Here is a 22920-nt window from a genome sequence, read left to right on the forward strand (position 1 = left end):
CAGCCGTTTCTCTCCGCACCGCCAGCGCTTAGGACATTCGACCATTAGCCGCCTGCACCGCCCGCCAGCTTATCGAGAACGTCCCCCACACAATAGAGTTCATCGTCCTCACCCGCTCATCTCACGACGCCATCCTTATTCGGGACTTCCTTTCCACACATCAAGCCGGTATTGTCTGCGACCGTGCTCGCCTTGAGTTGTCGCCCTTCAGTGACGCTTCCTTGGACATACTCGGTGCTTCTGCCGCTACTGTGGTCGTCTTAGAGGACACAGACGTTCCGCCTTTCTCTACAGCGCTTGTGCCACTTTATTGTGCTGCTCTCTCCGGCGCAACTGTCACTTATACGTCCTCTTTACGATGCGCTAACCAGAAACCTGTTTTACTGCCTCATGCTGCTTACAATTATTTGTGGCTCAAGCACTATGTATGTGTCCAATACGCGCTCCTGCGCTAACACATTACTCCGAGGCCAATCGCTTGGTAGTGTTGCCTTGCTCCATCCCGCCTCAGCATACCCCCTCGTTTATAGCACGGCCGGCCTTCACGTCAGCGCCATTACACCTGTTCCCATCGCCAATCCGTCTCCTCTCGATGTTTTCCACCGTTCCGTCGACGCCGCCCTGACGCCTTCCCGACGAGCCCCACTTGTCGCCGTCCTGCACCATTTTGCAGCTTCGTTTGACTACCAGCAAACTTCATTGAGCCGCGCAACCCCCGTTAACCACTGTATTGACACTAACCCCCATGCCCCTTTACGCCAATGTCCGTACCGCGTTTCAGCCGCTGAGCGCCGCATCATTGAGGAACAGGTGACCGACATGCTCGAGCGCCACGTCATACAGCCGTCGCACAGCCCGTGGGCATCGCCGCTGGCCCTTGTCAACAAAAATACGGTTCCTTCCGGTTCTGCGCCGACTACCGTCGTCTGAACAAGATTACACGCAAGGACCTTTACCCTCTCTCTCGTTTCGACGACGCCCGCGAGTGCCTGCAGGGCGATGAGTTCATCTCTTCATTAGACTGTGCGCTCAGGCTACTGGTAGGTGCCGATGGCAGAGGCCGATCACCCAAAAACTGCTTTCGTCACCACCGACGGGCTCTATGAATTTGATGTCATGCCCTTCGTCCTCTGCAATGCCCCCGCCACATTCGAGCGCATGATGGACAACCTACTTTGTGGGCTTAAATGGCACATATGCCTTTGTTACCTCGACGACATTGTGATCTTTTCCCCGAATTTTTCGTCTCTCCTCCAGTGCCTTGAGACTGTTCTTCACTGCCTGGCCGACGCTTGCCTCTAACTCAAATTGAAAAAGTTCCGCTTCGGAGCTCGGCAGCTCACCATTCTCGGACATGCCGTGTCCAATGGTGGCGTTCTCCCTGACCCGGCAAAGTTGCGAGCTGTAGCAGAATTTCCGAAAACCACTTCTGTAAAAAGACCTCCGCAGCTTCGTCGGCCTCCGTTCCTACTTCCGCCGCTTTGTCCGCAACTTCGTCACTATCATCGACCCTCTTACCAAGCTCCTTTCCGGCCACGACCTTTCGGCCTGGTCGCCAGCCTATGATGAAACATTTTCGATACTCCGTCGCCTCCTGACCACTCCGCCAATTCTGCGTCATTTCGACCCTCGTACTCCGACCGAACTCCACATCAACTCCAGAGGCATCGGCCTCGATGCAGTACTCGCGCAGCGCAAGCCTGGCTTTGACGAATACGTTGTCGTTTACGCCAGCCGAACACTGACAAATGCTGAAGCCAACTATTCTGTCTCCGATAAGGAGTGTTCAGCCATTCTTTGGGCGATTTTGAAATTCCGCCCTTACTTATACGGGCGCCCTTTCGACGTTGTCACCGATCACCACGCCCTCTGCTGGTTGTCGTCGTTGAAAGATCCCTCTAGTCGACTGGGGCGCTGGGCTGTGCGACTTCAAGAATGCGACATTCACGTTGTCTATCGTTCCGGCCGTAAACATCCCGATGCTGATGCCCTCTCCTCAGCCGTCTGAGGCAGTGATTTGTATACCCGCCCTGCGTTCTTTGACATTTGAGTCCGCTGATATGGCTTCCGAGCCACGCAGAGACCCGTGGATCTCTTGCCTCTTGGATTTCTTATGTGGCCAATCGTTTCGACCTGCTTCCCGTGCTCTCCGTCGTCAGTCCCACCATTTCGCCATCACAGAGAAGCTTCTTTACCGCCGTAACTACCTTCCGCATGGTCGCAAGTGTCTGCTTGTCATTCCGACCAATCCAGGCTCCTTCATTTGCTCTTCCTCCTACGATGATCCCCAGTGTCCCCATGCCGGCTTCTTGAAGGCCTTCACCCGTCTACGACATCGGTACTACTGGCGTGGGATATGTCGTTATGTTCGCAAGTTCGTTCAGTCCTGCACCCCATGCGCCGACCAGCCGCTCCTCTGCAACCACTGCCTTGCCCAGCGCAGGTCTTCGAGCGTGTTGGTATTGAACCCTACGGCCCTCTTCCCACCACATCAACCGGCAACCGCTGGATCATCGTTGTCATCGATCATCTTACGCGGTACACCGTAACGTCGCCTTTACCATCTCGTAGAGCCCACGACATTGCATCCTTCACCTACCGTCGCATCATTCTTCTCCATGGTGCTCCCAAAGAGTTTCTGAATGATAGAGGTCCGGCCTTTCTAACTGAAGTTATAGAAGCTCTCCTACAGGAATGCAACATCGTTCACCGCACCACCTCCGCCTAAACTCCGCAGACAAATGGCCTGGTTGAGCATTTCAACTGCACTCCTGGCGACATGCTGTCCATGTACGTAGCTTCCTATCACTGCAACTGGGACCGTGTTCTACCTATCGTCACATATGCTTATAATTCCGCTGCTCAAGCCACCACCGGATTCTCTCCATACTTTCTGCACTATGGCCGTGAGCCTTCTTGCACAATGGACACCATTCTCCCATACCGCCCTGAGCCTTTTGAATTTGCAACTCATTCTCAAGCCGCTATTTATGCTGAAGAATGCCGCCAGCTTGCCCGATCTTTCACTTCACGCGCCCAGAAGCAGCAGAACAGCATCCGTGATCCCTCTGCCCTTCTTCCCACTTATCTTCCTGACTTTTTGGTCTGGCTGCCTTCCTCATGTCCCGGGCTTTCCTCCAAACTTCTCAGCAAGTACCAAGTCCCCTACCGCTTTCTTAAGCCGACCTTCCCTATCAATTACCTCATCAAACCCCTTATTCTGTGTACTGATATCGTCGCCGTAGTCGTGAAATTTTCCATACGGACCGTCTCAAACCATATACGACCCTGCCGTCGCAACATCACAATAGGCCGCCAGGATGGCGCCTTTTCGCCCGGGAGAAGTTAAGATAGCCTTCGGCTCCCAAACCATCGACGGCTGGCGCTTAAAACGGAAGACGACGAAAAATGAAACAACGTGCCGATGCTCGTGCGTGTGCTGGACTGACCGCTGCCTCTGGTCTGTACCGGGACTGTACTTCTAGCCGTTCGCGACGCAGCACCTTGGAAGGCATCCTACATCACAACTAAAATTTCTTTAAAGGAGAGGAGTCCCGGGACTCTTCCAAGCCACGAAGAGCCCCCGAATAGACCTGGAGTGGGCTGTGTACGAGCAAAAAAGAGTAATGTCAGATATGCGATGTAGGTCCTTCTTGTAGAAGTGATCAAGAAGCAATCTGCGAAAAGCAAATCCAGTGCCAGTTAAATTTATTGCCTTTGCCTTATTGTGCACAGCGGTGAAGGAGCTAGTAGCAGTTAGCTGTTCACTACTGCTATGCTGGCTTTTTCCTAACGCCATACTCCTTGCTGCCACTTTGTACTAGCTGCGACCAAGGTGCAATGCTGGTAAAACTATCGCTAGCCACCACCTAATTTTACACCCTGTAGAAACTCATATGCACCAGACGTGATGGGTAACTAAAATGTAAGTTTTCTACGTTGCAAAGACAGAGGAATAATAGTCAGCGTATGTCTCTAAGAAGTGTTGAGCTGGGGAATTCACATAAAACCTGAAATAAAAGTGTGCGTGATGTGCGGAGGGCCTGGAAGAAGTTGAGTGCAGTGCAAATGATTCGGCAGGGTGCGCATTGCGATGAAAAGAAGAGAAAATGGGAATATCGTTCAGGGTCTAAAATACTGAAAGCTAAATCGTTCGTCAAAGCTCGAGATGCTGTCTGGTTGTTTGGTCCCTGTTCTCAAGTCCGATGCCGCATTTCTGAGTGGGTTACACTCGGATGCTTCTATGCTGATACTTTTGATGCGGAACAGAGAACACCCCATGGGCGCGTTCTGAAGTCAGAAAAAGTTACGATTTTATGTGAGCAGCCCTGGTGTTCTCAGTCCGTCCGTCTCGGGGACTGGTACAGAGCACAAGTGTTTTTTCGAGAGGGGGCAAATCAGGGTCTGCGTGTCCTCAGTACTACCTCCAGCACGGGTGTAAGAAGACGAACTAACCCTAGGCCTTACCATAGCCTTCCTCTTCCACGTGGAGGTTTTGGAAGATGCAGAGGCGTCGTTGTTTGCCGGCTGCTTGAAAATTGAGCGTCAAACGGGAGCGTCCTTTCGGCCAACTAAATGCTAAGCGCGGTCATTCCAGGTGCCCGTGTACATGGCCGTGCTTCGCTGTGCCCCCTACTCGTTGTCGCTGAATACGTGTGCAGGCTACTAAGGAAATATAGCATATACGCTGCTCAGTTGCTCTCTAGAATTTTTGTGAGCAGATTACTGACCTTGCTTGTGCAGAATGACTGACTCACACTTACAGGCCTGCACGTTAAGTACATGCATGGACGAGGATAGGATTAGAATAAATCTGTGCTGAGTGCTCTTCGGAAGTTTTGCTTTTAGGTTTAAATGTTTCTTGAGGCTCACAAAATGATGTAAAGATCAAACTGAAACATCCAGAGACATCCAATTTGCCTTGATAAGGTTAGATGAAGTTTTGTATTCAACTGGACACAATATGTAATTTCATATCATTCAATATATCTCGAAGTTCAATGATGGCGCCTCCCGCAGTGCATGGCACGGTTCTCGCAGGGAGCACGAAGAGCCACGCCGCTGGTCCGGGGCTCATACTGCGTGGAAGTAATCAAGAACGTACTATACTACGCTGATTTTCGCTGCAGGATCGCTTGAAGACGAGTACCGTCAAATACAGCAGACTCAAATTGATAGTCACGGTATGATCACGCAACACTAGTTGTTAAAGCGTTTGGTGAAAAAGAAACGTAGCCGTTCCGTCTCCTGTTTTTCACAAAAGGTTATACTTCACGAGCATTGCACAAAATTTGCGAGAAACGCCTACACAGACCTCCTGTAACAGAGCACCACTGTCAAGCTTTGCTGCAGCTGCAAACGCTCTTAAATGGGCTAGTTGGTTACTGGATCCCCAGTTGAAAAATACACCAGGATGGCTTGGTGTGTTCTGGTGTTTCCTAGTGTGAACACCAGCTTCTGTAGTGTGTTCTGATGTTAACACCAGACCGGACTGGTGTGTTGTAGTGTGCACACCAGAACGTTTTGGTGTGTTGTAACGTGCACATCAGCCCGGTTTGGTGTGTCTTAGTGTGCACACCAGCCCGGTTTGGTGTGTCGTAGTGTGCACACCAGAATGGGTTGGTGTGTTGTAGTGTGCACACCAGACTGGGTTGGTGTGTTGCAGCGTGCACGCCAGACTGGGCTGGTGTGTTGCAGTGTGCACACCAGACTGGGTTGGTGTGCTGCAGCGGGCACACCACAACGGGTTGGCGTGTTGTAGCGTTCACACCAGAAAGCGTTGGTGTGTTGTAGCATGCACACCACACTTGATTGGTGTATTTTCGTACCCACAGCGTGCAGTGTTAGTGTGCTGTAGTGCATACACCAGACAGCATGGGTTGTGGTGTGCAAAATTTTTTTGGTCGTCAACTGCACTTAAGAGTGGATTGGTTAATTTTGGCATGAAAAACACTGAATAGGCATTAAGGTTTGGACACCAATCAACCACATTCTGGCTGACACACACAGGAAGTTAGTGTGCTGTTGTAAACGTATACAACTACACTGCAGTACCTAATTTAGTTTACTTCAGTTTGGCGGCATACACAGCAAAGACAAATATTGGTAGAGTGCATCCATCCTAATCTGGACTTCTTGTCTAACGCGCGTCGCACTGATCACAAAGTGCAGTATAGAACTATACCAACCATTTTTCAGGTAAAGCGAAGGGAAGAAGTGTTTCATGCTTAAGCATGCCCTTACTTTGCTTCACTGGATGTTATGTGCTGATGCAAATGCCTCAACATACCAATTCAAGCACAACGTATGCAGCAGAAGGTCGCCCTTCTAGATCTAATCGCCTCTGTGAAACAACGTTGAGTAGAATGATAATTAAGGTAACCTCCTAACATGTTTTCATAAACATGTGTGAAAATTATTTATCAAACATCATAATTCTTTATTTACACTACAAATGAAGCGCTATTTTAACAAACCTCACATAACAAACTAACAATCTCACATAACAAACCAGAACACGTACATTTGAACCTTAGGCCAAATATGGCATATGAAAAATGCGATTACAAGCCACATTCAACTTTAGTAATTACAAACAGGACTACACACTGGATATTAGACAGAATGCTTCTTCTATATACAATGACCTATAACAGTGCAACACAGAGATGCAGAGATGTTTCACAATAATCGAGAACAGCAGAAGGAAATAAACTTCAAATGACATATGCAGCAAAAGGTGCACACCTTCCATACAACTGAGGCAAATATTGTCACAGAGTGGTGACTGCAGTACGGAGAGCAAGAAGACAGCGAAAATTGCTTCTAACCGAAACTCTTTTTGTGCTGACTTGCACAAGCAAAGAACTGAATGACTCCGCGGCGGCGTAGCAACAGGCGAACTCTGCGGTCGGACAGAATGCCTGCCGCTCTTGGCCATGCTGAATTTAAAGCTGATAGCGAACTTTCGAGATAGAGCGTGCAAAGTTACTAGAACATTCTGGAATAACGTAGAAGCGGCTCCGCCTGGATGCGATCAATCGAGATAAATCTGGTCGCTTCTTGCATCACAGCCAAAGCAATAAAGCGGCGCACCGGCAACACTGAAGAATAAACAAACACTACAAAGGTTAACAGAATTTCTCCCCTTTCAAAGAAGCATCGACCCAATGCTTTAAAACATAAGACTACAAACAAATAAAATGGACTGTGCAAAAAAAAAACAGTGTGGGAACAGTGTCCTTCAGCATGCATAATTGGGCTCTAGACGGACAACATAGAAAACTTCTGGTCATACGCAGCGTCGCAGGCATTGGCTATAAGCCAATTTAAATTTGTCCCTGGCATCTGTTCCTAATCACTTTCATAGAGATTGGGCACATTCACAATATGTGACTGGTCGCTCTGTGCCACAAGCACACAAGGTGAAATAACTTTCTGCTCACAAATTAGGCACAACCCAACATCAGTCGGAGGGTGTTCAGCAGTGAACATGAAAGGCATAAAGCTTTCCTCGGTAATTAGTTCTTGGCAGAGTAAGAAGATACTGTTTTCCACTAAAAAATTTTGATCACTCGCAAGAACTTGCCATCATCTGTTAGAATATATTCAGAGCACGTTTTCTCGGTCCTGTTGTAATTGGCACTATGTACAGTGAACCCTTTAATACGTGCTCTGAGGTATTCACTCATACTGGGCACAGCACCAATGGTCTGGCTGATCAAATCCAGAATATGGCATTCAAGACTGCCAGGTTGCAATGGCGAACCTAATACTCCTAACTGGAGCTTATTGCCTTGCTTCCCCGAGATCAGCTTTTGCTGCTTGTTCAGGTAGGGTGGCAGTAGTACCAGACGCTTCAGGGACTTCTGCACCTCTCGCATGATGAAGCGCTCTGCTATTTGATGTGGAACACCTTTCGCTGCAGAAACCAGCTTGAGAATGTCACCATTCCCTCCTTCAAATGGGAAGGTAGAGGTTGCCCACAGTGGCCCAGTCATGCGCACAGATTTTGCAAGGTGCACAGGTGCACATTGAATGTCAGGGTGTGTTCACCATAGATAATTGGCATCTGCTCAACAAACTCCACAAGAAGCCTTTCGGCACAAAAAATATCTGTCTCTTCAACACTTGCTTGTAAGAGTAAAAATAAACTCTGTGCAAGAAGGCAGAAATGCGTCAAATATCTCTGCGGCAGCATATTGAAGAGGCAAGGTGCACTGTAATAAAGAAGCCAATATCTCCACTCTGTAGCTTTCCAAAACGAGCGCTCAGTTACCAGTCTTGGCAATCTGGTGAAATTGGTGGCCGAATTTTCAACAGGCGGTCATTCAACTCCCTCACATGATTCCCAATGTGCCTGGCACTTCCTGGTGAACACAGCCAAAGTTCCATTTGCTGCGATGTGACACCTTCCAGTACGCAGTGCATGTAGTCCGGTGGAAAGCCCCACGACAGGTCCAATGTGCTGAGGGTTGCGACGGCTGACAAGCCCTTCATACCATCCACAGGACGGTCTCGCCTGGCTGCAAGTTTCATTGTACTGTACACAGTGTCATGGCATCGCTCGACCATATCTCGCCCCTCCATGATATATTTCAGGGTGCCTGAAAAAAGAAATGACAGATAAATTTCTCATAGTACTATGCATAATAAACAAAGAAATACATGCTAAAGAACAGACAGGAGAGTACGAATGCACATGTAAGTGATGGTTATGAAATGCTACAATAACTTAAACTACATGCAATGGTACCACATCTACCTTTAATCAATGCACAAGCCCATTTTACAAAATTAGGCTTTTCCTGTTACACTCAGAATATGTACATGGGCAATAGGTCAACATGTGGAGCTTGCATGCCCTATTTTTCACTGCAGAACCCAACTTCCAAGAGGTAGACCTAGGCTATGGGAGATGCTAATGAAAAGCTCTGGATTATTAGGATCACTATGGAATCTGACCTGCAAAGTCAACCTTCCTGACCTTTAATGTGCATAGCTTCTGCAGGAAGGGGTACAAATGTTTACAAGAGTGCTTGTGTAAGATAGAACTTCCAAGTGACAATTTTTTCCATTCTGAATCCATACATGTGCACCACAGGTGACAACTGTGATTCCAGTCTTCACACCTCGTACGTCTTGGATCACCAGGCAATAAACTTATCACAACAGTTTAAACAGACAGCACAGACATTTGCTCACATAATTAACAGCACCCAATCTCCTCGTAGCTAGAAATAAGTGCCCTGTGCATATCTGCACATATTTCTCACAGTAAACACAAAGCTAAATGTGACTGCTCACCAACGCGCAAAATGTCCTTCCTTTGTCATTATGCCTGCTAGAGAGTAAACTAAGCACCCCACAACAGCCTTTTGTTTCAGAATACTTATGAGGAGTTTTAGAAGACCTGTGATCCCTATGGTCGAAAACTGCTATACCCTGGCACTTGTCAGGCTCCATCTCTGGAATATGTGAATAGAAAAATTTCTTTAAAAGACTAAGCAGCAGAGTTACAGCTGTCACAATCAAGCAACTTTGCCATCCTTTTCTCTGCCATACCATCTTCGAGTCTCTCTCTCCCCCATATGGGTGATAATCCTTCCCAAGTGAAATTTCTTTCACTGCTTTTATGGGGAAGCACAGATTGTCACGTCATCATCATGGCCCTCCATCGCCAAGTTGCTGCAACACCAAGTTGTTTTTGTATTAGAACACAACCTTGTTCAAACTGATATGAACCAGTATTTTTATACCTGGTAACAGTTGATACCAACCACATGGGATACGAGTATGTCGCTTGTTGCATGTGAATGCATTTAAGCAACAAAATTATGTTCTTAGAGCTGTACAGTGTGCAGAAAGCAGAAGAGGCAAAGCTTGTAATATGACTGAAACAATTCTTACCATCAACAAGCGTTTCTTTTTGAAGGCACCAAGAACAGCCATAGTATCCGTTGTATTGCTTAGCATTCAGCAGTGAAGCGCGAGCTGGCGAGTCAACACAAAAGCACAACACATTCACTGTTGACTGCACAACTTTGCTGGCAAATGACCACGTGAAGCTGCCCATAGTGTGGAATTTCTCAACAAATGTCTTCAAGTAGAGGCGAGTAGGTGGGTGACCTTTGGCAAACCAAATGACGCAGATGAGGATGTTCCTCCAACGATAGGGAAGAGGGAGCTCATTAAGCGCTACTTGAATTGGCCAGACTGACCCTTTGCTCGACTTAAATACTGGCGATCCATCGCTGTTAGCGGTAACAGTCAGGTCACTCCAATTCATGTTCCTTTCACGGCGGACCTTTCTGTACAGTTGGCCATCTGTGATATCCTTATAAGCTCCCTGATGAGTTTCAGCTGTCAGTTTCTGGAGGTTTGCGCCAACTATATCCCCAAACTTCTTTAAGAGACACTGTAGCTGATGCTTGAGGTCGACAGTTATGAAAAAGCTTCCTTTTTTTCACCAGCTGTGCCATAGTCATTGTGGCTGAGAATTAGTGCAGTGCTGGAAATCTAGGCCGCAGCTTGATGTCAGGCACTCACACGTTGGGCAGTATGTATGGACTTCCACCATCCTTGATTTGTGCAAATCCCATAAATTCCTAAAGCCATATTTTGTCGATGGGAAGACGTTCTAGCCAAGAAATGCATTCAACAGCTTCATCAAGCTGTCCACTTGTGTCCAAGGAAGGCCAGCAGCAACAACAAATGTTAATAATGCTAATACAAGCAGCATCGCCTGCAGGTGGGTAGTGTTCTGTGTGGAAGTCTCGACTCGGAGTTCACTCTGATAAATTCTGACAAGTCTTCATCGGGGTCCTCTAGCACATGGTTGTCAAGCCCATTGGTGTCCTCATCAAGCCTTGGCAGTTGTGCATCAGAAATGCTGTCATCAAGATGCAGGGTTGAAGGCTCATCATCCAAGTTGGGATGACTTGTAGAGGCGTTGTCATGCACCTCATCTTCAGCTTGCTACAAAAAACATTGAAAAGGCTACATCAGCAACAGAAGAAAAAAACATCAGTATCGAAGTGAATGACTGCAACCTGTTCATGTATACCCCGAGTTGGTATCATTCCACATGAACATCATTCCGATTCCCTTCACATTTTAGTATTTTCATCACAGTTTTATGTTTTTTTCTTTATAATGATCCATAAGAGATAGTATACATGGACCACCATGTGACATTGACCTACAATCACTAAATAGTTTATAATCGAATTTCGTATCTCACCTGTTTCAGCTTCAACAGTCAAGTAATGGCTACAACGTGAAAGGTCAGTATAAGTCACGTGAGACACAAATAAAAAGTGCAACATAATCACTGCTTCATAATTTTAATTCACTGTGATGCTAAAGACAGCTTGCCGCAAGAGCTGGAATGGCAATGGGTTTGGTGCATGGTTCATGGGAGTTGTGGCGTCCTAAAGCGACCCCGGCTATGAGGGATCCCAAAGTGGAGGGCTCCGGATAATTTCACCCACACCTGGGGTTCTCCAATGTGTACTGACATCGCGCAACACATGAGACTCTAGCATTTCAACTCCACTGAAATGTGATCATAGTTGCTGGGACTTAACCCCCGCTTTTCAAGTCAACAGTCGAGAACCATAACAACTGAGCCACCACAGCAGCAGAATCGCAATGAGTGAAGCAGCAGCGATTATATTGCAGCTGTCTTCATGCCTCATGTGACCTATACTGACCTGACATCGTAGCCATCACGCTGCTTTTGTAACAGAAGCCGAATCAGGTGAGAGATGAAATTTGATTATTATTTGGCAGCTGCAGCCAGATACTTCATGGTGTTCCATGTATAGCAATGTCTAACGCACCATTAGAAACAAGAAAACATAGGCAACCAAAATTTGGTATCTACACTCCTTTAAATTTTATATGGGAAAGTGTTAAAAGGTAGGACCGAGAGTGAAAGTGCGACAAGCCGCCTTACAGTTCAGCATTGCCAGTTTCGTTGAGTATGATTTCACAACAGTCACACAAGGCAGACAACAACAAGAGACGCTAATATTTTTAAAAAGAGTTGCTCAACAGCGGCATGAGCCCATGCATAGAACAAGCATTAGCACAACTGAGTGGGCAGGAAACATAGGCAAATAAAATAATACATTTTCTCATAATACCGCATCTGCCTGGTTCACAGGCAGCTAACATTAAACTATCAAAAGGGCACACAAGAAACCAAACATGCATTTTCGGGCTCAACTGCCAAGCACCTAAACACATAGTCACCACAGAAAGTCTACGTGCACATATCTATGTGGCTTCGCTTGAATTCAACAATTGCCTCTGAACACCTCAACATTTACACGAAAATTCAGATTCATTCTGGGGCAAAGGGCAGTAGGGTAGTGCATCAGTGTGTGTGTGTGTGTGTGTGTGTGTGTAAGGGGGGGGGGAGGGCAAACCACTTGAACTGTGTACTGCTTGGAGATTTTTTTTTCTTCGGAAAATTGGGATAAGCAAAGTTTTCCTATGCAAAATTTCAGGCTTGTGGAGGGGGATAGATTGTCCCCTTTCAATGGGTGAGGTGTGTTTCCAGAGTCAGCGCAGAGGCTCATGGAAAAGTCGTCTGCTACAGCTACTTTCGGTTCCAAATTTCTCCCCCTGCTTGCTTGCTTCACGGCAGTCGCTGTGTTAATTCGCTTCTAACACTAATTTATTTCCACTGCAACACCGCTGATTGTATTGCATCATCGCAAGACCAACCAGACGTCGACTCTGTTCTGCTTCGTAGCGTGTACTCGCATGAAGTACAACCACAATAATGTAAACGGTCGGATGCTTCCTATGTGTACACAGTGGGACGTGTTGAGACGCGCTGCGCGCACGGTTGCATGTATGTGCTAGCCCACTGGCAGCTTTTACACGCTTTGAGGCAAATACATCAATCGTTTGCTAAACTGTGCAAGCTCAGCCTTCGTTGCCTTCGTGATGCAGCAACAAAAAAGAAACAAATATATAACGAGCAACGCGTTAAACTATTTCGCGCACACAGCCGACTGCCATGCATACACTCGAGAAAACACTCGTACCTTTCGTAATTGTCATTTTCTGCGCTCAGGACGCGTTCATACACAGCACGCGCTGTTCTTACGGTGCAATACGCAATGTCGCAGCACAGATAGATTAGCGAATAAACGATGCACGAATACAGGGCATTTGCTATGCAGAAGGCAGTGCATGGCAGTGCAAATTGCCGAAATTTGTAACCGGAAAAAGCTGGGCCCCACGACACGCTAGAAACAGGCTTACTTGCCTCTGCTCATCGATTTTTTATTTTTTTTCGTAGAAGCCCAAGGTACAGCCCAAGGAGTACGGGGAGAAATTGGGGGGTAGCGGGCGTATTTGGAAACGTGCCGTGCGCAACGGCTCACCTGTGAAACTTCATTCGACGGTTCCCTTTGCCGCTGGCTCCACACGGTTTGCCGCGGAACTTTGGCTGACGACGCACCGGGCTCAAAATAAGCAAGCTACCGTTTTTTAGGAGGCATGCTGCGATAAAGTGCACGGCCTGCTGGTAAAAGAAAGCCTTCGAACCGAGTACCAAAAAGGCGACGCAGATTAACAGACGCACTCAACGAAGGCGAGGCACGAAGGAGCGCACCATGGAAAAATAGACTGCGCTATTGGCGCGCGGTCTCGGCCTCCACAGTCACGTAACCATCACGCCGCCGCTTTGCACTACTGAACTCTCACAACAATACCTTTTTTTTTTCATTAATACAAGCGTAAATGACCGTTTTTCACAGTTCTTCTTTCTTCGCGGTAGATACTGTAGATCCGTGAGCAGGAAAATGTTTTGTCATGCTGTTTCGGTTTCGGTTTTTAACAGCCGAACGATGACTGTACCGTCAAAGTGGCTTATAGGTCAAGAAGCGCGAGACATGAAAAAACTACAATATAATCTCTGCTTCTACATTCGTTGTCATTCCGATTCTTGAAGCAGACTGCATTGTAGCGAAGTAAAACGACTAATCAACGTATCGCAGTTTTTTCATGTCTCCCGTGACCTGTGAACCATAAGCAGAGTGCAGACAACTGACACAAACAGCACATGCACAGAATAGCAACAGTTATCAGTATCAGTAAGCGCGATATCTGCACTATGAAGGACCAGCTTTAGGCCCCGCTCTTGCCTTGTTTGGCATCACAGCCATCGCTATAGGCTGTTGAAACCGAAATAGCACGAGAAAGAAATTTGATTATAATTATTTAGCGCTCGTAAGAGAACACCACGGAATAATCCATGTACAGCAATGTCTTGCGCATCATTACAATCAAGACATTACACACCCAATTAGATGCATATACTACTGTAACCACCACAGCGGCTTTCCTTTAATTGTAATCAGAGATGTCCATCCCTTTTGCTTCCGCGACCTGTACCATTTATTTTGGCTTCCTTTACTGAGATCTTTGTTTCAGTTGCTGTTAACTGGTAAAAGTGAAGAAATATCATGGGCAGTAAAATTAAGCGACCACAGAAAGATACACCATTTGAGGGGCCTGTAATTTACGAGCGAGGGCTCATTTCACATGCGTATAGGTACTTGGATATTTTTCGCCGAAAAAGTGGAGTTCGGCATGGCCTTCCTACGTAATTTTTTTTTATTGGCCGGGGGGGGGGGGGGGGGGTTAGAGAGCGCCATATTTATACTTAAATCATGCCTGAGTTTCTGGGTTTGTCATACGTACGGTTTATTATTCTTAGCTGTTCGCAGAAAATGATCGCGAAGCTTTTTTTTTTTACCAAAGAAGCTTTTCTCAGTCTAACTGGATTATTTCCACCACATTTTGAGTTGCATAATGCGCGAAGTTCCTTTTTATGAGATTTCTATAGCTTCGAATGTGACAGCAAGAACTATATGTGATACATTCTGGTTCATTGCAGCCTATATACTGCTATAATTACTCGATGGTGTGAAGCTGGCAGTGAATTTTTTGCAGTGCCCTACACAGCGGCCTATAAATATGGTCGACGTGTTCATTCTGCGACCACTATTTTCAATATTTGCGCTGGACGTGGCGCTTTGGGCTGCCTGGGATTGAGATTCCGTTATCAGCGCGATTATTTATCTGGAAATCATGCCCATCCACCTGGAAACCGGTCGATTCCAACTATAATCGCATGTATATCCAGCTGCAAAGTGCGATTCACTGGAAATCATGTACATCTGGCATAATTTTTTCTGAAAAATTTACACTTCCAGTTCACCCCATCTCGAACTCTCCCAGTGCCAGGGAGAGAATGTCACTCCAGGAAGAAATTCAACCGAAAAAGTGCTTTTCAAGCTAGAATGGGCGCCCGAGACGAAAGTCCGCCCTGTCGCCATTTTCATCACGAAACACCAGCCGGCAAAGAAGCAATCGCCGAATAAGTGACCAATACATTAAATAGCTTATTTTGCGGTTTGATTTCACCCGAAATCGTGAAGCGGACATACGGGGCGTTGGTGGCCGACAGGAACGTGTGAAGCTTCTGTCCAAGGAAGACCTTGTTCTGTCTTTCTAGACATTTCCAGATAATGAAGGGAAATGGTGATGATAATGTCTTACAGTACCTGTTAACCTAAGATCACAGAAAGAATTAGAGCGAACCTATCGTAATATGCTGTTTTGTGCGCGGATAGAAGTCTTACGGAATTCTTTGCGTATCTGACGAGATTACAGCGCCACCCCTAGCAGCCTAAATAATGAGCTATCCAGCAAGCCTAGGCGACGTGGGCGCATCATGGAGGCTCGCGCGTGGATCTCCGTCGTTTGTTTTGGCAGCGTTAATGTCCAGTGGGGCTGCCCGGACAAATCAATGGAGTATTATTATAGTGCCTAGAATATATTCTAGGCACTATAGTATTACGTCTACGTGAAATTCTTGGAGACAGTGTAAAGAAAATCGCGAAATCTCGTCATGTGAAAGGGTTCCGCCCGGCCGATGTGGACGATTTTAGCGCCGGGGAAATTTACAGCGTATTTTGTGAAGGCGACGAAAGAACCAGTGGAGGGTATTACGACGCCAAAGTACTCCACATGTCAGGTAAGCAGAACTGTCCTGAAGACCCTGATGAAAGTTTTTTTTTTATCCCTGTGCCATGAACCATTGCTGCAAAACATGTCGGCAGGCATATGCCGCCTCTCTGCTCACATGGGTTTGCTCGGGGCACACGATTCAAAACAAAGGGTGCCCTTTCATGTCCTGTGTCAGCGCTGTTTTCTCTTTCATGTTGTCGAATCTGCACCGACTAGCCCAACCACACGTTGTGTGCGTTGTTTCTCGAACATTTTTCGCCCTCTTTCACTTTCTTTTTATCGCTTGTGCGCTCCAAGTGTACTGCATGTTTGATGTACCGACATCCCGTGCCCATTAATTTGCCGTGGTTTCGGGGAGACGGCAGAATGGTTAGACCTGTTTTATTTTTAATTCTTTGTGTTTACATACACTGTAAAGCTTTGCAGTATTTGCCTATCTGTTGTTGCAGTATTATGAAATACACTGCACAGCAATGTCAGCTATTTATATGCTGCATTCCTTGCACTCATGTTGTCTTCTCATCTTTTCCGTGCTTTTAAAAATGTTAGCTGATCAGTATCACCAGGCTGAACATTAATTATGTGGATGCTTGAGAAAAACACTGCAGCGTGCGAGTGTAATTATGTGGACACTGGACACTTGGTGAAAACACAAGCATACGAGTGCGAGCACTGAGATGTATCAGCATGAGTGTTGTGTGGCCTGGTCGTTACTACGAGAAACAAGTGTTCATTCAAATTTATTTCAACAAATTTATTTCAGAGTCCAAAGAAGACATGGACATGTTCTTAGCAGATAAAGCACAGCGTGCAAAACTGAAGCAGCAGGGGCCACCAGAAAATGTGCGTGTTGGAAACTGCATGTTCCGTTCAGGAATTGTCATGTTGGTAGTATGTATACATGGGTTTCATGCGATGTCACGGGTGCCACAATACAGAGTCTAATGGAGAGCTTCTGCAAGGCAGATTGGGGCAGGTAATGAAAAATGGATTAGAAAAATTTGCAGGTTTCTGGTATGCATCTAATCTCAAACATGGCAACAGCTATGATTTCGGTGCAACCCATGTATAAGCAATTTTCATTAATGCCACTGCTGGGCCCTTTGCTATCTCCCTGGTCATTCTGAATATGTTTACTCCTTTTGTATATTTTATGGAAGTGTTGGCTAGTGTTGAATTATTGAAACATGTGCAAGTCTTAGAGCAAGCAGCAAGCAGCCATGCGGGCGCATGTATAATCACAGCCATGGTAAACAGAGCATGCAGTTGTAGGAAAAGCTTATATGTGCTTATATGAGTGATGTAGTGCATTTTTCTGGTATTTGTTTAGTTCATGCATCTAAACTTGGAAATTAATATGCAAAGAATTGTATGATATAGCTGTTTGCTCTGATGTACCATTTAAGTTGCTGTTGTAAAGAGCGACCAAGTAAGAAGCAGCTTTAGCTCAGAGTCGTGAATGACTTGACAGTGACAATGCCAGCTTCACAGTCACATCGAAGCACAGCTGAATCTTTTCAAGGAGACCTCTGGACAGGAACTTGCTGCAGGTTCTTTAGGCTTAATGCAGTCATATATACAGTCATATGCACTCCTGGCATTGCTATTATTCCTAACATGTATCAGGAGCATGAACTGTCAAGCGCAAAAGCTTGCAGGATCTGCAAAACTGCATTGCTGTGCCATCTGCCATCACAGAGCGTGGTGTTGAGGTTCACATGAGTCTGGATACTATGCTCTGTTATGGCAGATCACGGAGCAATGCTGTTTTGCTTCGCCCCGCCACGCATCACAGATCCTGCAAACTTTTGCGGCCAACAGTACCGTGTTATGGATGCGGAAACGCCTAATGTACTTGTGGCAAGTGGGTGAATCTCCTTGCAATGGTCAAACAAATGCCAGTATGCTGATTATATGCGAAGTGCATGATGACTTGTGCATGATACACATTTGCTGCATTTATATTGGTTATGCCTATGCTTTAATTCTAGTCAACAAAAAAGGTGAAGAAGTTGAGAATGGCTGCGAAAAGAAGTGCCAATGAGGACATTGTGGCACTCAGAGAAAGCAATGCGCTAAAAGAGGAGCTGGAAGCCCTGAAGAAAGAAAATTCGAAGCTGTGGCAGTTAAACATGAAGCTGCAGGAGCAGCTTCTGAAATGCCTCTCAACTCCAGGTTAGTCTTGTATGGCAGTATGCCTACTTCTTAATCTGGATACCGCTTGCTACAGCCTGTAAGTTATTACTTTTTTCTTGTAAGCTCCAGTGTGTTAAAAATACACAAGTGCATTATAAAAAGGACTTCTTTTTTGGGAAAGCAAGTGTTAAAAATTTTGCATGTTTATTACATTCCTCATTGGTTGTAGAAATGCAGTTTTACACTAACTCCATGGCTTTAATGATCCTAACGTCTGCATCACAGTGGAAATGTGAACTTTAGCTGCATATGTTCATGTTCTTAGTGGAGCTTAGATAAATTACCTAAAAAGACCAAAAACAAAAAGATGAGAAAGTATGATGAAACAAGAAAAAATGAACTTGCTAAACGGGAAGTCTAAAACAGCAAACGTTTTTGTCAACAGCTGCTGAAGTGAGCAATGTGGCTAGCATTGCACTCGTTGAGAATGCCGCTGAAGACACCCCTCCAAGGGCGGTGACACCGTTACCACAACAGTGCCACCCCATCCTGTCACTGGAAGGGCCCACGCTCCTGTCATCTGAAGTACGCAATGCGTGCTTATCAGCTGAGGAAGGTATGGAAAGTCATCAGCAGCACTCCGGAATCATGTCTATTATCTGTGCCCTGCCGCGGTGGCTCAGTGATTATTGCGCTCGGCTGCTGACCCAAAAGACGCAGGTTCCATCCCGGCCGCGGCAGCCGAATTTTAATCGGGGCGAAATTCTAGAGGCCCGTGTACTGTGCGATGTCAGTGCACGTTAAAGAACCCCAGGTGGTCGAAATTTCCGGAGCCCTCCACTACGGCGTCTCTCATGGCCTTAGTCGCTTTGGGACGTTAAACCCCATAAACCAAACCAAACCATACTAGTCACTGTGCTAGGCAGCTCATGCACGCACAGAAGTTCACCGTGAGCAGCTTTTGCTCGCCGCTGTGCGTGATGATCCTCGCAGGAATTAGGAACACTTGCAGCAACCACAAATAGCTCAACATACACACTTCGTGACACCGCCAACGCGTAGGTCTTGCGTCGGTTTCAAGAGGCGCTCTGTCAACTACATCAGCGTCGATTTCAACTCGGGAAACTGTCGCTGCTCGCCGCTGCTGCACGCGGAGAAGTTCGCAGTCGCTCTGAACACTCGTAATATTCAACATGTGGCCAATATAGTATGTCTCGCGGCATAGGTGCCACCACTACAGCCACGACCTATGCCTCGCTCCCCAGTTCATGCGTGATTATCAGCTGAGGAAGGTATGGAAAGTCATCAGCAGCACTCCGGAATCATGTCTATTATCTGTGCCCTGCCGCGGTGGCTCAGTGATTATTGCGCTCGGCTGCTGACCCAAAAGACGCAGGTTCCATCCCGGCCGCGGCAGCCGAATTTTAATCGGGGCGAAATTCTAGAGGCCCGTGTACTGTGCGATGTCAGTGCACGTTAAAGAACCCCAGGTGGTCGAAATTTCCGGAGCCCTTCACTACGACGTCTCTCATAGCCTGAGTTGCCTTGGGCCCCAGTAAACCCCAGTAAACCAATAAACCATGCCCACTATCTGTAATTGCCAGTGACATTGTTTCGGAGTCCTTAACCTACCACTGGGCAGATTTTTTTCAGTTCGCAGCAAGTTTATAGCCCGTTTTTCAAGCTGCAAGGATAACCTAATGACGGAACGAACAGGGAAGGGTATAGAAATGAGGAGCTCGTTACAGCATAAATAGGAAGGTAGCCAACAGTCATTGAAACCAATGGAAGCATACGAGAATGTTGTTTTTAAATCACTATTCATGATGCTAATGGGAAATTCATCGGTACGGGCAGCAGCCATGTTGAGAAGGCTTGAAATTAACCTCATGACAGCGCAGTGCGTGTAACATTAAGAGACAGAAAGAGAGTAGTGCGGTAGTATATGGTATGGAGGACAGGTGGTGAATGGTCCATTACTACTTATGAAATAGATTAAAAAAAGGTAAACATTGCAGACGAGATTAGGAAATCTGTGGGCTGTAGGATGGCTGTAGCTGGCCCAATACTAAATTGGGGGTCAGTGGGTAGTGCTTTTAACCTGGTTTGGGCATAGGCAGGATGATAAAGTTCACCACCAGAAATAACTGCATTTTGCTTTTCTTTGTTATCCATTAAACGCAAGTACTAAGGGGTAGCTAGCTGTCTAGCTGTCTTGCCATAAGTATGGATAAAATTGATTCCATATTTCATGTCTGCATAACAAAAGAATAATCTAATTATTTATTTGATATGCTTCGAGGCTGAGGGTATTGATTTCAGCGTAAATTGTATGAAATGTTGTTCCTACTGCACTAGTCTGAATTGTGGCTTAATCTCTACTAGGTAAATATCAAGCTTGTGTTGTGCCGTATTGCGTGCAGACATGCCGGCTTTGGAAGGAGGTGAGGCATCTGTGGTGTCTTCAGAAGTACACCTTCCAGCAGTGCCTGCTGGACCGCCTGCCGCAGAACCACGACCAGTCCAGGGTGTTTGTACTCTGACAGACAGTGGAAAGGTGAAAGCACCTAAATTTCATGTCTTATGAAATGTGACTTTGAGAACTGCTTGCTGTTGCATCAGTGGGGGTAGCATGCACATATATTCATTCACCGGTGTTGAATGTTTAGCAAGTTGATACTTGTCTATACTGGCTATAGCAGCATAAATAAGACGTGGCACCAGCATTCATTGCATCTGTAAATTTTTATTCAAGAAACACCGATTATAGAATGAAAAAAAAAAGAAACAGAAAAAAAGGTCACCATCCAAATCGAGCAACATTTGTCCTGCTGCGAAAATTTACTAGACGCTCATGAAACGAATTTCACCTCTACATGTAATAGTTATATCTGCCCTTTTATTCCCTTAGGTAATCTCTGGCGTCGCAGTACAATTAACCAACTCCTATAAATACTTGGGTGTAACCTTAAGCCAAGATCTAAGCTGGAATGCGCATGTCACTAACATTCTATCATCAGCTAACAAAACCCTTGCTTTCCTGAAACGTCATTTGCGCCATGCACCACCAAACGTTAAGCTTCTTGCCTACAAGTCCCTGGTTCGAACAAAACTAGAAATATGCATCCCCATTTGGAGCCCTAACCAAATCTATTTGTTAACATCACTAGAATCGCTACAGAACCGAGCCACTAGATTCATTCATTCATGTTATTCATATGATATCAGCATATCATCTTTAAAAGCGGAGTTGAGCCTAACAAACCTTGCCTGTCGTCGTTGCATCGCCAGTATGTGTTTATTTCAGAAGTTTTTTTACAGCTCATTGCGTATTCCACCCTACATTAGCCCTCCAGCATGTATTTCACTCCGCCTTGGTCATCCCCTGCAAGTTTCCCGTCCACAGACTCATACCACAACGTTTGCTGCATCATTCTTCCCTCGCTCAGCCAAACACTAGAACGGCCTTCCACACGACGTCGCTGCAACCACCTGTCCATTCTCATTTTTGAATTGTATAACCGCCATATTTAATGAATAACATCTTTGTACACAAAATTTAATTCTATTTGTACCCACCCCTTATGTAATACCCCCTAACTGGGGGTCTTTAAGGTAATAAAGTGAAGTGAAGTGAGGTGAACGGAGTGGATTCCAAGAGAAGGCAAGCGTAGCAGGGTGCGGCAGAAAGTTAGGTGGGGGGATGAGATCAAGAAGTTTGCAGGGATACGGTGGCTGCAACTGGCAAAAGGACAGGGTCAGTTGGAGAGACATGGGAGAGGCCTTTGCCTCTGGGTGTAGTGTAGTCAGTGGGTGTAGTCAGGCTGGCTGATGATGCATGTGGGTGTCTTATATTTTGGGGTATGCTTTTCAGCTGTGCACTCTTTCTTAGCATTGTCATGCGTAGTAAACAAGCTAGACGCTTTACAAAATTTGTCTATTAGGCCAGTTCGTTTAGCACACTGAATTTTGAATGCACGAGTAAGGACAGAGGAGAAGTGCTTGTCCCGTTCACTTCTGTCCTTCATCATTACTAGTGCTTTTAAAATTCAGTAAGCTATATGCATTTTATTTTGGTGGTTTAACGACAGGTATATGGGACTAGTTTTGGTCAGGCTTGAACAGTCAGATGTTTATTTCTTGCGGCTCGTGCAGTTACTTTACAGGTTCAGTTTGGTCCACAAAGGTAGCCCATATAGTATTAATGATCACTAAAATTTTTCCATATGATCATGCTTAGTGCTGCTTTTAAAAAGAGCACTGGCAGCTAGCACATCAATGAGATGTTAGGGGTCAGTGCAGGCTGAGCAGTAGAAGAGCCTGTGTTGCAGCCATGTGCCCCACAATGACAGCAAAAGGGGAGGCATGAGGGTGAAGCATGAGAGGCCAGCTCTGTGTCGGAAGAGTAGCTTGTCTTTGTGTGTGGTCTTTCGCATTGCTTAGTCATCATGACATGTCTTGAGAAGGGCATCTGGTTGCTATAGAAATTTCGTCACCATTCCACTCTACAAGGGGCACCATATCATGTGAAGCACAAACAGCACGGCTTTTTTGTGTGCTGTTCTTATTTTTTTAGCATTTGTTACTGTGCGCACATACTAATTGGCTATGTCCAGCAAGGTAGAGCCATTTTCCTGAAATTATTTGCCGATAGCATTCCAAACATGAATTGAGATTAGCATTAGCCAGTTACAACCACTGCATGCAGTTACCTTTGATACTCCACTG

General features: G+C 46.1%; 1 protein-coding gene and 1 pseudogene across 1 annotated transcript; one reads left to right on the forward strand and one right to left on the reverse strand.

The window, feature by feature from the left end:
• Nucleotides 1-10175: 10175 nt before the first annotated feature.
• LOC149354615 (uncharacterized) lies at nucleotides 10176-14186 on the reverse strand (annotated as a pseudogene).
• A 1737-nt stretch (nucleotides 14187-15923) lies between these two features.
• Nucleotides 15924-20735, forward strand: LOC149354616 (uncharacterized). The gene is made up of 4 exons (XM_089576013.1): nucleotides 15924-16063; nucleotides 18048-18231; nucleotides 18638-18912; nucleotides 20616-20735. Exons 1-4 carry the CDS (start codon nucleotides 15962-15964, stop codon nucleotides 20733-20735), a joined length of 681 nt encoding a protein of 226 aa, XP_089432139.1. The 5' UTR covers nucleotides 15924-15961.
• Nucleotides 20736-22920: the final 2185 nt, after the last annotated feature.

Source organism: Amblyomma mixtum, chromosome 3 (genome assembly GCF_055824585.1).
Source record: "Amblyomma mixtum isolate Tamu chromosome 3, ASM5582458v1, whole genome shotgun sequence".
NCBI classification, from domain to species: Eukaryota; Metazoa; Arthropoda; class Arachnida; order Ixodida; family Ixodidae; genus Amblyomma; species Amblyomma mixtum.

What these genes read in the sequence shown, in the direction of transcription:
- LOC149354616 (XM_089576013.1), top strand. Translation starts at nt 15,962, where the DNA reads ATGTGGACGATTTTAGCGCCGGGGAAATTTACAGCGTATTTTGTGAAG. An exon ending in CAAAGTACTCCACATGTCAG is followed by an intron (nt 16,064 to 18,047) that starts GTAAGCAGAACT and finishes CTTTAATTCTAG; the next exon opens with TCAACAAAAAAGGTGAAGAA. An exon ending in GAAATGCCTCTCAACTCCAG is followed by an intron (nt 18,232 to 18,637) that starts GTTAGTCTTGTA and finishes TTTTGTCAACAG; the next exon opens with CTGCTGAAGTGAGCAATGTG.